The sequence below is a fragment of the Oncorhynchus clarkii genome, chromosome 29 (assembly GCF_045791955.1).
Source record: "Oncorhynchus clarkii lewisi isolate Uvic-CL-2024 chromosome 29, UVic_Ocla_1.0, whole genome shotgun sequence".
Classification (NCBI taxonomy): Eukaryota; Metazoa; Chordata; class Actinopteri; order Salmoniformes; family Salmonidae; genus Oncorhynchus; species Oncorhynchus clarkii.
Window position 1 is genome coordinate 29,717,527 of NC_092175.1, and position 16,099 is coordinate 29,733,625.

Below are 16,099 nucleotides of genomic sequence, written 5' to 3' on the forward strand. Positions count from 1 at the left end.
ATGACTCCTAACTGTAGTGTCTCTGGATAAGAGCCTCTGCTAAATGACTCCCAACTGTAGTGTCACTGGATAAGAGCCTCTGCTAAATGACTCCCTTCTGTTGTGTCTGGATAAGAGCCTCTGCCAAATGACTCCCTACTGTAGTGTCTCTGGATAAGAGATTGCTAAATGACTCCCTTCTGTCGTGTCTGGATAAGAGCCTCTGCTAAATGACTCCCAACTGTAATGTCTCTGGGTAAGAGCCTTTGCTAAATGACTCCCTACTGTAGTGTCTCTGGGTAAGAGCCTCTGCTAAATGACTCCCAACTGTAGTGTCTCTGGATAAGAAAATGCTAAATGACTCCCTAATATAGTGTCTCTGGATAAGAGCCTCTGCTAAATGACTCCTAACTGTAGTGTCTCTGGATAAGAGCCTCTGCTAAATGACTCCCTTCTGTTGTGTCTGGATAAGAGCCTCTGCCAAATGACTCCCTACTGTAGTGTCTCTGGATAAGAGATTGCTAAATGACTCCCTTCTGTCGTGTCTGGATAAGAGCCTCTGCTAAATGACTCCCAACTGTAATGTCTCTGGGTAAGAGCCTTTGCTAAATGACTCCCTACTGTAGTGTCTCTGGGTAAGAGCCTCTGCTAAATGACTCCCAACTGTAGTGTCTCTGGATAAGAAACTGCTAAATGACTCCCTAATATAGTGTCTCTGGATAAGAGCCTCTGCTAAATGACTCCTAACTGTAGTGTCTCTGGATAAGAGCCTCTGCTAAATGACTCCCTACTGTAGTGTCTCTGGATAAGAGCCTCTGCTAAATGACTCCCAACTGTAGTGTCTCTGGATAAGAGACTGCTAAATGACTCCCTTCTGTTGTGTCTGGATAAGAGCCTCTGCTAAATGACTCCCAACTGTAGTGTCTCTGGGTAAGAGCCTTTGCTAAATGACTCCCTACTGTAGTGTCTCTGGGTAAGAGCCTCTGCTAAATGACTCCCAACTGTAGTGTCTCTGGATAAGAGACTGCTAAATGACTCCCTTCTGTTGTGTCTGGATAAGAGCCTCTGCTAAATGACTCCCAACTGTAGTATCTCTGGATAAGAGCCTCTGCTAAATGACTCCCAACTGGAGTGTCTCTGGGTAAGAGCCTCTGCTAAATGACTCCCTACTGTAGTGTCACTGGATAAGAGCCTCTGCTAAATGACTCCCTACTGTAGTGTCTCTGGATAAGAGCCTCTGCTAAATGACTCCCTATTGTAGTGTCTCTGGGTAAGAGCCTCTGCTAAATGACTCCCTACTGTAGTGTCTCTGGGTAAGAGCCTCTGCTAAATGACTCCCAACTGTAGTATCTCTGGATAAGAGCCTCTGCTAAATGACTCCCAACTGTAGTGTCTCTGGGTAAGAGCCTCTGCTAAATGACTCCCAACTGTAGTATCTCTGGATAAGAGCCTCTGCTAAATGACTCCCAACTGTAGTGTCTCTGGATAAGAGCCTCTGCTAAATGACTCCTAACTGTAGTGTCTCTGGATAAGAGCCTCTGCTAAATGACTCCCAACTGTAGTGTTACTGGATAAGAGCCTCTGCTAAATGACTCCCTTCTGTTGTGTCTGGATAAGAGCCTCTGCCAAATGACTCCCTACTGTAGTGTCTCTGGATAAGAGATTGCTAAATGACTCCCTTCTGTCGTGTCTGGATAAGAGCCTCTGCTAAATGACTCCCAACTGTAATGTCTCTGGGTAAGAGCCTTTGCTAAATGACTCCCTACTGTAGTGTCTCTGGGTAAGAGCCTCTGCTAAATGACTCCCAACTGTAGTGTCTCTGGATAAGAAACTGCTAAATGACTCCCTAATATAGTGTCTCTGGATAAGAGCCTCTGCTAAATGACTCCTAACTGTAGTGTCTCTGGATAAGAGCCTCTGCTAAATGACTCCCTACTGTAGTGTCTCTGGATAAGAGCATCTGCTAAATGACTCCCAACTGTAGTGTCTCTGGATAAGAGACTGCTAAATGACTCCCTTCTGTTGTGTCTGGATAAGAGCCTCTGCTAAATGACTCCCAACTGTAGTGTCTCTGGATAAGAGCCTCTGCTAAATGACTCCCTGCTGTAGTGTCACTGGATAAGAGCCTCTGCTAAATGACTCCCTACTGTAGTGTCTCTGGATAAGAGCCTCTGCTAAATGACTCCCTATTGTAGTGTCTCTGGGTAAGAGCCTCTGCTAAATGACTCCCTACTGTAGTGTCTCTGGGTAAGAGCCTCTGCTAAATGACTCCCTACTGTAGTGTCTCTGGGTAAGAGCCTCTGCTAAATGACTCCCAACTGTAGTATCTCTGGATAAGAGCCTCTGCTAAATGACTCCCAACTGGAGTGTCTCTGGGTAAGAGCCTCTGCTAAATGACTCCCTACTGTAGTGTCTCTGGATAAGAGACTCTGCTAAATGACTCCCTACTGTAGTGTCTCTGGATAAGAGACTCTGCCAAATGACTCCCTACTGTAGTGTCTCTGGATAAGAGATTGCTAAATGACTCCCTTCTGTCGTGTCTGGATAAGAGCCTCTGCTAAATGACTCCCAACTGTAATGTCTCTGGGTAAGAGCCTTTGCTAAATGACTCCCTACTGTAGTGTCTCTGGGTAAGAGCCTCTGCTAAATGACTCCCAACTGTAGTGTCTCTGGATAAGAAACTGCTAAATGACTCCCTAATATAGTGTCTCTGGATAAGAGCCTCTGCTAAATGACTCCTAACTGTAGTGTCTCTGGATAAGAGCCTCTGCTAAATGACTCCCTACTGTAGTGTCTCTGGATAAGAGCCTCTGCTAAATGACTCCCAACTGTAGTGTCTCTGGATAAGAGACTGCTAAATGACTCCCTTCTGTTGTGTCTGGATAAGAGCCTCTGCTAAATGACTCCCAACTGTAATGTCTCTGGGTAAGAGCCTTTGCTAAATGACTCCCTACTGTAGTGTCTCTGGGTAAGAGCCTCTGCTAAATGACTCCCAACTGTAGTGTCTCTGGATAAGAAACTGCTAAATGACTCCCTAATATAGTGTCTCTGGATAAGAGCCTCTGCTAAATGACTCCTAACTGTAGTGTCTCTGGATAAGAGCCTCTGCTAAATGACTCCCTGCTGTAGTGTCACTGGATAAGAGCCTCTGCTAAATGACTCCCTTCTGTTGTGTCTGGATAAGAGCCTCTGCCAAATGACTCCCTACTGTAGTGTCTCTGGATAAGAGATTGCTAAATGACTCCCTTCTGTCGTGTCTGGATAAGAGCCTCTGCTAAATGACTCCCAACTGTAATGTCTCTGGGTAAGAGCCTTTGCTAAATGACTCCCTACTGTAGTGTCTCTGGGTAAGAGCCTCTGCTAAATGACTCCCAACTGTAGTGTCTCTGGATAAGAGACTGCTAAATGACTCCCTTCTGTTGTGTCTGGATAAGAGCCTCTGCTAAATGACTCCCTACTGTAGTGTCTCTGGATAAGAGCCTCTGCTAAATGACTCCCTATTGTAGTGTCTCTGGGTAAGAGCCTCTGCTAAATGACTCCCTACTGTAGTGTCTCTGGGTAAGAGCCTCTGCTAAATGACTCCCAACTGTAGTATCTCTGGATAAGAGCCTCTGCTAAATGACTCCCAACTGGAGTGTCTCTGGGTAAGAGCCTCTGCTAAATGACTCCCTACTGTAGTGTCACTGGATAAGAGCCTCTGCTAAATGACTCCCTACTGTAGTGTCTCTGGATAAGAGCCTCTGCTAAATGACTCCTAACTGTAGTGTCTCTGGATAAGAGCCTCTGCTAAATGACTCCCTACTGTAGTGTCTCTGGATAAGAGCCTCTGCTAAATGACTCCCAACTGTAGTGTCTCTGGATAAGAGACTGCTAAATGACTCCCTTCTGTTGTGTCTGGATAAGAGCCTCTGCTAAATGACTCCCAACTGTAGTGTCTCTGGATAAGAGCCTCTGCTAAATGACTCCCTGCTGTAGTGCCACTGGATAAGAGCCTCTGCTAAATGACTCCCTACTGTAGTGTCTCTGGGTAAGAGCCTCTGCTAAATGACTCCCAACTGTAGTATCTCTGGATAAGAGCCTCTGCTAAATGACTCCCAACTGGAGTGTCTCTGGGTAAGAGCCTCTGCTAAATGACTCCCTACTGTAGTGTCTCTGGATAAGAGCCTCTGCTAAATGACTCCCTACTGTAGTGTCTCTGGATAAGAGACTCTGCTAAATGACTCCCTACTGTAGTGTCTCTGGATAAGAGCCTCTGCTAAATGACTCCTAACTGTAGTGTCTCTGGATAAGAGCCACTGCTAAATGACTCCCTGCTGTAGTGTCTCTGGATAAGAGCCTCTGCTAAATGACTCCCAACTGTAGTGTCTCTGGATAAGAGGCACTGCTAAATGACTCCCTGCTGTAGTGTCTCTGGATAAGAGCCTCTACTAAATGACTCCCTACTGTAGTGTCTCTGGATAAGAGCCTCTGCTAAATGACTCCCTACTGTAGTGTCTCTGGATAAGAGCCTCTGCTAAATGACTCCCAACTGTAGTATCTCTGGATAAGAGCCTCTGCTAAATGACTCCCAACTGGAGTGTCTCTGGGTAAGAGCCTCTGCTAAATGACTCCCTACTGTAGTGTCTCTGGATAAGAGACTCTGCTAAATGACTCCCTACTGTAGTGTCTCTGGATAAGAGACTCTGCTAAATGACTCCCTGCTATAGTGTCTCTGGATAAGAGCCTCTGCTAAATGACTCCTAACTGTAGTGTCTCTGGATAAGAGCCTCTGCTAAATGACTCCCTACTGTAGTGTCTCTGGATAAGAACCTCTGCTAAATGACTCCTAACTGTAGTGTCTCTGGGTAAGAGCCTCTGCTAAATGACTCCTAACTGTAGTGTCTCTGGATAAGAGCCTCTGCTAAATGACTCCCAACTGTAGTGTCTCTGGATAAGAGACTGCTAAATGACTCCCTTCTGTTGTGTCTGGATAAGAGCCTCTGCTAAATGACTCCCAACTGTAGTGTCTCTGGATAAGAGCCTCTGCTAAATGACTCCCTGCTGTAGTGTCACTGGATAAGAGCCTCTGCTAAATGACTCCCTACTGTAGTGTCTCTGGATAAGAGCCTCTGCTAAATGACTCCCTATTGTAGTGTCTCTGGGTAAGAGCCTCTGCTAAATGACTCCTAACTGTAGTGTCTCTGGATAAGAGCCTCTGCTAAATGACTCCCTACTGTAGTGTCTCTGGATAAGAACCTCTGCTAAATGACTCCTAACTGTAGTGTCTCTGGGTAAGAGCCTCTGCTAAATGACTCCTAACTGTAGTCTCTCTGGATAAGAGCCTCTGCTAAATGACTCCCAACTGTAGTGTCACTGGATAAGAGCCTCTGCTAAATGACTCCCTTCTGTTGTGTCTGGATAAGAGCCTCTGCCAAATGACTCCCTACTGTAGTGTCTCTGGATAAGAGATTGCTAAATGACTCCCTTCTGTCGTGTCTGGATAAGAGCCTCTGCTAAATGACTCCCAACTGTAATGTCTCTGGGTAAGAGCCTCTGCTAAATGACTCCCTACTGTAGTGTCTCTGGGTAAGAGCCTCTGCTAAATGACTCCCAACTGGAGTGACTCTGGATAAGAAACTGCTAAATGACTCCCTGCTATAGTGTCTCTGGATAAGAGCCTCTGCTAAATGACTCCTAACTGTAGTGTCTCTGGATAAGAGCCTCTGCTAAATGACTCCCTACTGTAGTGTCTCTGGATAAGAGCCTCTGCTAAATGACTCCCAACTGTAGTGTCTCTGGATAAGAGACTGCTAAATGACTCCCTTCTGTTGTGTCTGGATAAGAGCCTCTGCTAAATGACTCCCAACTGTAGTGTCTCTGGATAAGAGCCTCTGCTAAATGACTCCCTGCTGTAGTGCCACTGGATAAGAGCCTCTGCTAAATGACTCCCTACTGTAGTGTCTCTGGGTAAGAGCCTCTGCTAAATGACTCCCAACTGTAGTATCTCTGGATAAGAGCCTCTGCTAAATGACTCCCAACTGGAGTGTCTCTGGGTAAGAGCCTCTGCTAAATGACTCCCTACTGTAGTGTCTCTGGATAAGAGCCTCTGCTAAATGACTCCCTACTGTAGTGTCTCTGGATAAGAGACTCTGCTAAATGACTCCCTACTGTAGTGTCTCTGGATAAGAGCCTCTGCTAAATGACTCCCTACTGTAGTGTCTCTGGATAAGAGACTCTGCTAAATGACTACACTGTAAATGTTCTATAGATCTCATATTACCATATTTTTTATTTTATTTTCATCTTAAATATTGATGGCACAAATGTATTATTTGTACATTTATTTATAAAAAATGTAGTTATTTGTTACATCTGACTGTGTAAAACCTAGCATTTTTCCCCCAAAAATGATTATTTGTGTCTCTGAAATGAAACCATCAAGTGATAGATTTAAACAAATACTTGTCTGTCATTGAACATGCCATGATTTGATAGTGAAAAAACACACCAATCTCTTTCAAAAGTTCTTTAAATAATAAAAGCTAATTTCCCAACATTTCAGAAAATGTATATATAGTGTTTTGGAATGAAAATGTTCACATGGAAAGCCTTACCATCAGTCTGAGCAGTTTTACTGCATGTGAAACTAAAGTGACAACATGGTGTAATGACAGTAGGACTAAATAAATGAAGGGAAGTGTTTACTTAATGGAATTGACTATATATTGCCTCCTCATGCATGTACATACACACAGAGTCAACTCTACAGAAAACTAAGGCCTGTGTTTGATTGACTATGTTAAATGTCTTCCCGATACAGTAAAGAAATGCAAATACATGTTCCAAATCTCATTCCACACAAGTGTGATTCGTAACACACCAAGACAACATAACAAAAACACTTCCCTGGGCTTTGTCCTCTGGAAAGCTTTCCTAAACACCAGCCGCGGTGAAGCTCTTTATCTTCCCTGGCCTGACACCTGGAGAAGGGCTGATGACAACAATACCAGGTCTTATGTCTTTATTTGGGTTTGGTGCTGCAGGCAGAATCTTCACTAGGGGCCAGACAAAACGTGTCAGACATACCGTAGCTCAAGAGCTTAACTTTAATGCAGGTTTGACTCACCGATGTTCTGTAAACATAGACAGCATGCACTGGTGTGTGTGTGTCAAATTGGGAGAGAGAGAGAGAGAGAGTGTGTTTCAGGTGATGTGTAGCAATGTGTGTGTGTGTGTGTGGGGGGGGGGGGGGGGGGGGGTTGCTCTCTCCTTTTCAGATATAATGTCTGTGAAATGTTAAAACCAGGCCAATTTTGCATGTTGCCAAACACATCACTCTTGTTGTTTGACTACAGTAGCACAGTAGTAGCCTTGGCCTAAAATTCATAGCTCATGAAGAATTTCTATCACTATGTTCAGATGACAAATTGCCACACTGGTTGCTTGAGGATATAGGCTATCTTAGAAAATTGGCTCAGCACAGTCTGTTAGGATTTTGTTTTGTTGCACTCTATGCATTGAATGACGCCGAGCATGTCGCCGCCTAGTGGCGCACACGAACACAGCGCACAACACGACGACCGACACGATTTCACAACCAGAGTGGTAATAGAGTCAAGGCAGAAAGACCGTACCGCTACCCAGCGCCTCAACTCTCGTGTTTGTACCGGATTCTGCTGTCGCCGACTTTTCAATCTACCGATCTGAAGGCTGTAAATGCTGTCATCACTTCTGCATCCACCTACTCCTCTTGTGTAATCTTGTGTGATCTCAAGGCATGGATGTCACGGTGCGCCTTGGCAGGATAAAATATTGTAATCCGAATTGAGTAGGCTACAGTCTGCGAGGATTTAGCACTGGTTTACACAATCAACTAATTTGACATTCAAGTTAAAGTGTAGCCTAGTGCAATTAAGCTGTGAAAAGTGGAAACCGACCTGACCGTAACTGCAACGGATATGTTTTGACTGGTGAGGGTCCGATTTCGGAATGAAGGCGGCTGTACAGACAGGGAGACGGCGGCCCTTCCAGCGGTTCTGCTGCTGTGGAGTTGGGCTTCTCGCGGTCATTTGGCTCGCACAGGTCGCGCACGTGACAGGTGAGTTTTTCCACAAGGAATAATGATGGGTACATTTTGCATAATGTCAATTAACGTATATTATTGCTTGTAAATGTGGGGTGTTTTTTAGCATCACATATTTTTTACATTTCCTTTTGAAGTTGAAAACATTTTAGGACATGTTTATATCTTCACAGATTGTATTATAATACCTAAGGGTGGAAATGATCGATCTGTCAGCTCATTCACATTCTTCATTAATTAAATTTACAATGAAATACTGCCATCGGCTAAATATGCAAGATTATTTAATTTCTCGCAAAATAATCATTATGTAACCATATTGATAATAGGCTGTATGGGATGGAAGAGAGAGATTTGGAACCAACATATTGGATGATTCCCTCCCATGTCCCATCCCCCAATATTCTGCACCTAGATTGTGCGTCACATTGAAACTTCAGCATAATTTTTTTGTTAACCCTTATTTTACCAGGTAAATTGACTGAGAACACATTCTCATTTATAGCAATGACCTGGTGAATAATTACAGGGGATGAATGAGCCAGTTGGAAGCTGGGGATGATTAGGTGGCCATGATGGTCAGATTGGGAATTTAGCCAGGACACTAGGGTTAACATCACTACTCTGATGATAAGCGCCATGGGATCTTTAGTGAGCACAGAAGTCAGGACACCAATTTAACATCACATACAATAAACAACACCCAGGCAATGTCCCCAATCACTGCTCTGGGATCTTTTTCTTGTCTGTTTGATCCTCCAACTCTACTTCCAGCAGCATTTGGTCTCCCATCCAGGGACCAACTAGGGACCAACCAGGACTGACCCTGCTTAGCTTCAGAGGCAAGCAGTGGGATGCAGGGTGGTAGGCTGCTGGCATCACCCCCCTTGCTCCAGCCTGGTATCCTCACAGAACCTCTCATCTCAGGCAATCACCTACACAGAACCTCCTAGAGTCGAACCAATTACTCTGAGGGAACCCAGAGAATACATATCCCTATCAAGCATTGCATTAAGTAACATGAAGATGGATGATTGTAATTGCACCACAGTGAGAAAACAGATAAGCATATAAACTGTGTGTAAAGGGATGAGTGTATGAACTAAAGAGAACATTGATGGCATGCAGTTATTCATATCCTTTGTATGAACAGCGCACGGTCAACATCTTGCCCAATGGTACTCTTACACTACAAGGTCCAGAGACTGCTGGTTGTCTGTTCATCCTGATGATGAATTGCACACACCTGGTGTTCCAGGCCTAATTCAGTTCCTGATTAGAGGGGAACAATGAAAAAAGGAAGTGGAACTGGCTTTGAGGTCCAGAGTTGAGTTTGAGGGATCTAGCCTTTAGGGTCCCTATTCTCTACAGACCTGGTTCTACTGCTCTAGATCTCCTGGTTTCCTCTCGGAGGATGGATTCAAATACTCAGCTATGAAACAACAGATGGTCAGGTAAAATTATTTAATCAAGAGGTGTGTGTGTGTGTGTGTGTGTGTGTGTGTGTGTGTGTGTGTGTGTGTGTTGTGTGTGTGTGTGTGTGTGTGTGTGTGTGTGTGTGTGTGTGTGTGTGTGTGTGTGTGTGTGTGTGTGTGTGTGTGTGTGTGTGTGTGTGTGTGTGTGTGTGTGTGTGTGTGTGTGTGTGTGTGTGTGTGTGTGTGTGTGTGTGTGTGTGTGTGTGTGTGTGATTGTGTGAGATTGTGTGGGCCAGTCCTGTGATTTTCAGGTTGAGAGAGTATGAGTTCATGTAATGATTCATAGATTAAGCTATGACACAAACCTTCTGACAACCAGTGTTCTGATGTTTTTCATATTCTCCTTTAATAGCTGTCATATTCTTCAGTTTTCCCTACTAAACTTTCACTATCTCATAACTACCATCACTGTTGGTTAAGAGCTTGTAAGTAAGAATTTCACGATAAGGTCTACTACACATGTTGTATTCAGAATTTCACAGTAAGGTCTACTACACATGTTGTATTTGGCACATATGACAAAGTTTGATTTGATGCATTTAACCCATATATTAATTAATAGGCCTAATCTTGGGAAAAAAATATGAACAATTATTTAATGTATCTTTCTAATGGCAAATGGCAAGATGTGTATTACTGTATAAATGTATTAATTTGCCAAGTTAACCATACAGCATCATTCTAGTGGCAGGCCTACTAGTCGCTATAGTAGAGCAATTGTTCTTGAAGGCTTTTTCATTGATTGCCAGTTCCAGCTTAGTTCGAGGCTTGACCATGCAGATGCAGGATCTTCATTTGAGCCAGTTTGATAAAGCAGGAAAATCATCCTGCAGAAACAGGAAATGTGAACTGTTATGTGGATTATAATGAATTAACATTTTTGTAGGGGTTGATACATTTTTCCTTAGGGCAAATAAAGTCTGCAATTGTAAAGTGGAAATTATAAACTTTCGAAGCCTTTTTAAACCTTGAATACACTACAAGTTTAGATATCCTACTGTGCAGGAAAATTCTCAGCAACAATGCCTACAATGCACCCGACAGATCATCTTGAGGAGTGAACCCCACATCTTCTATAGAAAGAGACGAGACTCTTGCCAAAGTGTAGTCTTCGTCTGGGCCTGGGTTGGAGCGCTGTGTTCTGTGATGTGTGGTTGTGAGTGTGATAATGGCGGCACCGTCTGTGACAGAGGCCCATTTGAATTTCATATTACCCAGGTTCCTCTTGACAGCTCCACATGAAAGCCTCCACATCCCCAGTCTCAGATCTAGTGCAACTCGTTGATTGGACTGTAGAGTAAAACAAAGCGGTAAGTGATCATGAAACAGACTGGACACAGAGAGCGATCAAGCAACCTCTTAAACAACCGGAGTAGAGGGTAATGGCCCCCACCTGGCTGGCTCTGGTCTGGTCTGGTCTGCTCTACTCTGGTCTGCTCGGGCTCTGGTCTGGTCTGATCGGGCTCGGGCTCTGGTTTGCTCGGACTCTGGTCTGCTGGTCTGCTCTAATCTGCTCTGGTCTGGTCACTCGGGCTCTGGTCTGATCTGCACATGTCTGCTCTGGTCTACTCTGCTCTGGACAGAGATCTCAGTGAGTGGCAGCAGTTATCTCTGTGTTTCAGGAGACAATGACACAGATACAGGAGGTCCTCACTGTTGATGCTGGCCTTCCATATATAGGGGTTAATAGCAGAAGTCCAAATAAAGAGATAGGCTATCAACAGAGAGATACGGAACAGGGATTTACTCCGTGAGGAGATTGCAGTGCTGACATGATGAATGGCTTATGAGTGTGCTCATAAAAGATGACATGATCTCCTCTGCTGACTCTCTCCGGTTGCTTCCTCCAGCCTGTATTTGTATTATCTGTAACATCTGCACTAAAACACAAAGCCTTTCAATGTTGTGTCCAATAAGATAGTGTTTTGTCTTTGGACCGGTCTTTTGATGAGTCTCAGTGCAATAAAATACACAAATTACAAATCAGTTGACTTACATTTCAATAGAGCCGGAGTCGTCTGGGTCTCAGCCAGAAGAGGGGGGTGTTCCAGTTCGTTCCAGACGCAGGCTGATGCAGGAGGAGTGGACAGAAGACAACCAGACACTGGACCTTCCTAGACCAGGTGAGTCAGCCTCACAGCCCCAAACATCTCTCCCACCTCAACCTCCACTGAAGGACCCTGATCCCCATTCTAGACAAAAGTGTATGTTCCCTACCATGTCCTCTGGCACACAGCTTTATATGATTGTCTCCTCAGAGAATAGCAGCTGACAGGGACCATTCAAACTGTATAGTATCTCTGTACTCAATAGTCTTCTCCTTAGCGTTAGCTGATTAAGTACAGGAATAGGAGTATAGGAGCCCTACAAGTATAGGAGCCCTACAAGTCCTGAAGACGCATCGATGCACAAACTGTCTGTTGACTAAATATTTATTTCCCAAACTGTGTGGAACACTTGAGGGGGCTCCAGGAGTGTCTAAGCTGTGTAGATGTGACTTAGTGTGTTAATGTGTGTGTGTGTGTGTTTTGGGAAGGCGGTTAGTGCTGTGTGTATATGCTGGTGAACCTTGGCTCTCCCCTGCGGGTTAACTGAAAAGGTCATGTGGGCCGAGGCTGCAGTGCAGTGGTTGTCAGGAATCGGTGCTCTGTAAACTGTGCGTCTCAAACTTGGCTGCCGGGCCAGAGGAAAGGTTCTGTCTGGAGGGGTTAGAGCGCCATGCCAGACTTGCAATGGAAGAATCAAGGAAATATATAAACAGTAAGTAAACACAGTGGAGGACATGGGGTAGAAGACAGCTAGGGAGATCTCTGCAGCAGGACGACAGGACTGAGCAATGCACAGTGTAGTGATTTCAGTCTGCGATATGAAAATGTATGAACTGCATTAGATACCACTATCTCCCTGACCTGCCACAATCGTTCTAGATTTACACTTGGCAGAAGATAACTATTAATGCAATATGTGCACCTGCAACACCAATAAAGCAAGCACTTGATGTGTGGTCTTTCTGTTACAAACAGACCTCCCTCAGTATCTTTGACAAGGACACAACTCCCTTATGAGTCATAAGGTAAATACAGGTTGTAGAACAATAGGCTGATGGATCTGTGGGCAGGTAGATGACATTAGGTCTTTCAGAGCTGCACTACTCCTAGGCTACAGAGCACAGGGCAGGCTACTCATCTTTATCTTCACGTAAATCCCCTATTCTCTGTTTACTGTAACTGCTAATGATTACATAATCCAAACGGCCAGCTCAGACAGACCTCTAGGAATATTATCTTGGGGATAGCGGAAGTGAGGTTTCAGTACCCTTTACCCCTTATCTGCCGCGGTTTTCCCGTCTATTGCTATATCTCACTTTATTTCTCCCTCTCTCAATCGCTCGCTCTTTCTCACTCCATCCCCCCGCTGTATAACAAGACGGAGATGGCAGCGTCTGCCTTCAGTCGAGAACCCTTTGAGGCAAGCGTTGCTAAGCAACTGAATGCTACATTTTGAAACCCAGATAATTCTGTCTTTCAAGCATTCAAAGTGCCGAGGCAGAATGAACAACCAGATCGAGCTAAAAATAGACCAGGGGAAGAAGATAAGCCCATGCATTTTAATAAGGGCTCTATTCAATCCGTATCGTGGAAGTTCAGCGTTACAGTGTGATTGACATATAAAGACAATGTTCCCGTATCAGTGGAGACGGCATTCATGGTAAATGCTGAAGATGTCGGCTCAGTCGGAAATGACCTTTACATTTCTATTGTGCTCTCTGTAACACTTCAGCGATACAGATTGAATAAATAACGATGGCTTGTGTTTTTATGCATTAGTTTTATTCGGCAAGCAACAGAGCCAGTCGGTTTGAGGATTATTTTTCCACAGAGATATTTTAGTGGCTACAGGAGAGAACTGAAAAAGAGAATCTGATAGATACTCGAATTATATTTCCTTTCAAAAGACCTTGAGTTTTGTCAGGGGAGTAATTTATTATGGCTGTCAAATAAAGCAAATGGCCACTAATGCAACCATTAAACATGGGAGTAGTTGTGTTTTTGTCTGAAGTCTTTGTAAATTGGGGAGAATATCCTTAGCTCCCATCCTGTCTCTCTAGAATCCTTGTTCTCTCGGAGTTCACATTGGTTCCTGATGATGCCTTAAAGGTCCTAGGTTAAGAATGGAGATCACTCACCGACAGCTCTGTGTGTGGTTGTACATAAAATGTGGCTCACAGCTACCCGTCTTCATTTCAGATAGGGTATTAGTGGTGGAATTCTAATTGTTTTACTGCAGTAGTTTCCTTTGCTTCCCAGGCCACCAACATAACATTGAGACTTGACGCTTTAAGACGATGGATAGTTCCATGTGATGTGTCTGAACAGGTGGAGTAATCTCCTGTGAGGGACTAAAGCTTATTGATTGTTCTCCCACTGTAGGTCTCCTGAGGATTTCTCAAATGATTTCAGCCAGTGTTTTGTCAGATAAAGGATGGTTATTGAGGTTTGGTGAGATTTGTGTGGTTGGATTGGCTTTGACTATTTTTGCTCTTGTCGGCCTTTCGTAACTATACGAAACTATACGAGTATAACTATACTCATAAAATCAAAGAAATGTTTTGATTTGGGATAAAAAAATGCAAGGTTGTTGTAGTGAGGACCTCCCAAGTGGTGCAGCGGTCTAAGGCACTGCATCGCAGTGCTTGAGGCATCACTACAGCCCCGGGTTCGATCCCAGGCTGTGTTACAGCCGGCCGTGACCTGGAGACACGTGAGGTGGCACACAATTGGCCCAGTGTCATCCGGGTTAGGGCAGGGTTTGGCCGGTCGGGATTTTCCATCGTGCTCTAGCGACTCCTTGTGGCAGGCCAGGCGCCTGCAAGCTGACAACAGTCACCAGTTGTACGGTGTTTCCTCTAACACATTGGTGCAGCTGGCTTCCGGGTTAATAGAGCAATGTGTCAACAAGCAGTGCAGATTGACCCCTTCACCTCTCCTGAGTCTGTATGTGAGTTGCCGTGATGGGACAAGACTGTAACTACCAATTGGATACCACAAAAAAAGGGGTTTAAAAAAAGGTTGTTGTAGTGGTTTCAGTCTATGTAGTGGTGCTGTTTCTGTTGGTGCGCGAGACTACTTTGCTCTGTGTTTCACTCAATACCTTAGCTTGACTCCAAGATACACTGCAGCTTTTTCAATCAATAACATCTCTTTCTTTCCTTCCCTCTGCCTGCCATTCGGTCACACTCTTAAGTCCCTTGCGGCAGAGTGACTCAAGTGAAGATCATCTCACAGCTTTAGCGGTTTAATTTAGTTGGGGGTTCACTTTTAATCCGGACTGATATGGCATTAAACACACACTCAAGCATACTTATGGGTTCGCACACACGCAGGAACACACACATATTTCATCACATGTCCATTTTGAACCCTTCTCTAGTTACTTGATTGGATAAGCAATCAAATTAAATAAGATCAAGCCCATTCACAGTGTGAATAATGATAAGATCTAGTGTCTCAGAGAGAGATCTATGCAGGTTTGCATTTATTGTCATGAATCTTGCCCTTGAGGCAGCTTTGCAGAGGGGTCACTAGCTGTCATAGTCACTAAGTCACAAAATCTGATTTAAACCTAACCCTAACCTTAACCACACTGCTAACCCTAATGCCTAACCCTAACCTTAACCACACTGCTAACCCTAATGCCTAACCCTAACCTTAACCACACTGCTAACCCTAATGCCTAACCCTAACTTTAAATGAAGACCAAGACCATGAATTTCTACGATAATATAGCAATTTTTGCAGAAATCTCTCAGTTTTACCTCAAGCGTAAGATTAATGACAATAAATGTCACCCGGTGAGATTTATAGGAGACCAGACACACAGAGATGTAACACTAGTAGATGTAATAAGAGGGTGCGTGGTGCAGAGCCTGTGATGCCAGAGAAGAAACACGTGAATGCTGCTACAACTCCACGCCCTCGCCCAGCCCCCCCAGGCTGTGTATTTCATGGGAGCTGATTATGTCCTATGTTCAGTATTGGAAGCCAAGCTCAGATATAGTAAATCATCTTATGGCTGGTCTAGTCAATCAGCAGTCCTGTGACAAAAGCCTAGTAAAGGGAACAGAGGATGAGCATCCTCCCAAATACAATTCCTAGCCAACACTGTCTCGTATGCTTTCGCTCTCTCAGACCTCTCCTGAGGGTTGGCAAGGAAAAATACATATTTTTAGAAATTTCTCTCCAGAGCTGCCTGTCATTTCTCTTTTTTTATATTTCATAAGCCAATACCATGGTAAACACCCATTCCCCTCCCTCCCCCTTTCTCACCATTCGCTCAGCCGTCATTGGCTTACCACTGCCGCCCGTCAACAAACCACAGTCCCCAGGGAGAGGGTCTCCATGGCAACTGCTTTCACCGAAGCAACCCATCAAAACGTTCATCTGAGACGCGTGTTTCAGCACGGCATTTACATAGACACGTTCAACTGGGGCCTTGTGTATTGGGGCTACATGTCCTGGGGACCTGGGGAAGGATCCAGATCTGACCTGCTTTCCAGGATAAGGAAAACAGAAAATGATAATAA

The 16,099-nt window shown here is 44.4% G+C and overlaps 1 protein-coding gene across 3 annotated transcripts in view; it reads left to right on the forward strand.

Moving 5' to 3' along the window:
• The first annotated feature begins 7,557 nt into the window (after positions 1–7,557).
• The window catches only part of LOC139388479 (sodium/potassium/calcium exchanger 3-like), a 32,911-nt gene continuing 24,369 nt past the window's right edge, over positions 7,558–16,099 (forward strand). For 2 of the 3 annotated variants that reach the window (XM_071135164.1, XM_071135165.1), the window contains exons 1-2: positions 7,585–8,056; positions 11,523–11,639. In XM_071135164.1, coding sequence (XP_070991265.1) covers positions 7,948–8,056; positions 11,523–11,639 — 226 coding nt within the window. In that variant the 5' untranslated portion in view covers positions 7,585–7,947. Of the gene's footprint in view, positions 8,057–11,522; positions 11,640–16,099 lie in introns of all 3 variants that reach the window. The other variant, XM_071135163.1, reaches the window with a different exon arrangement.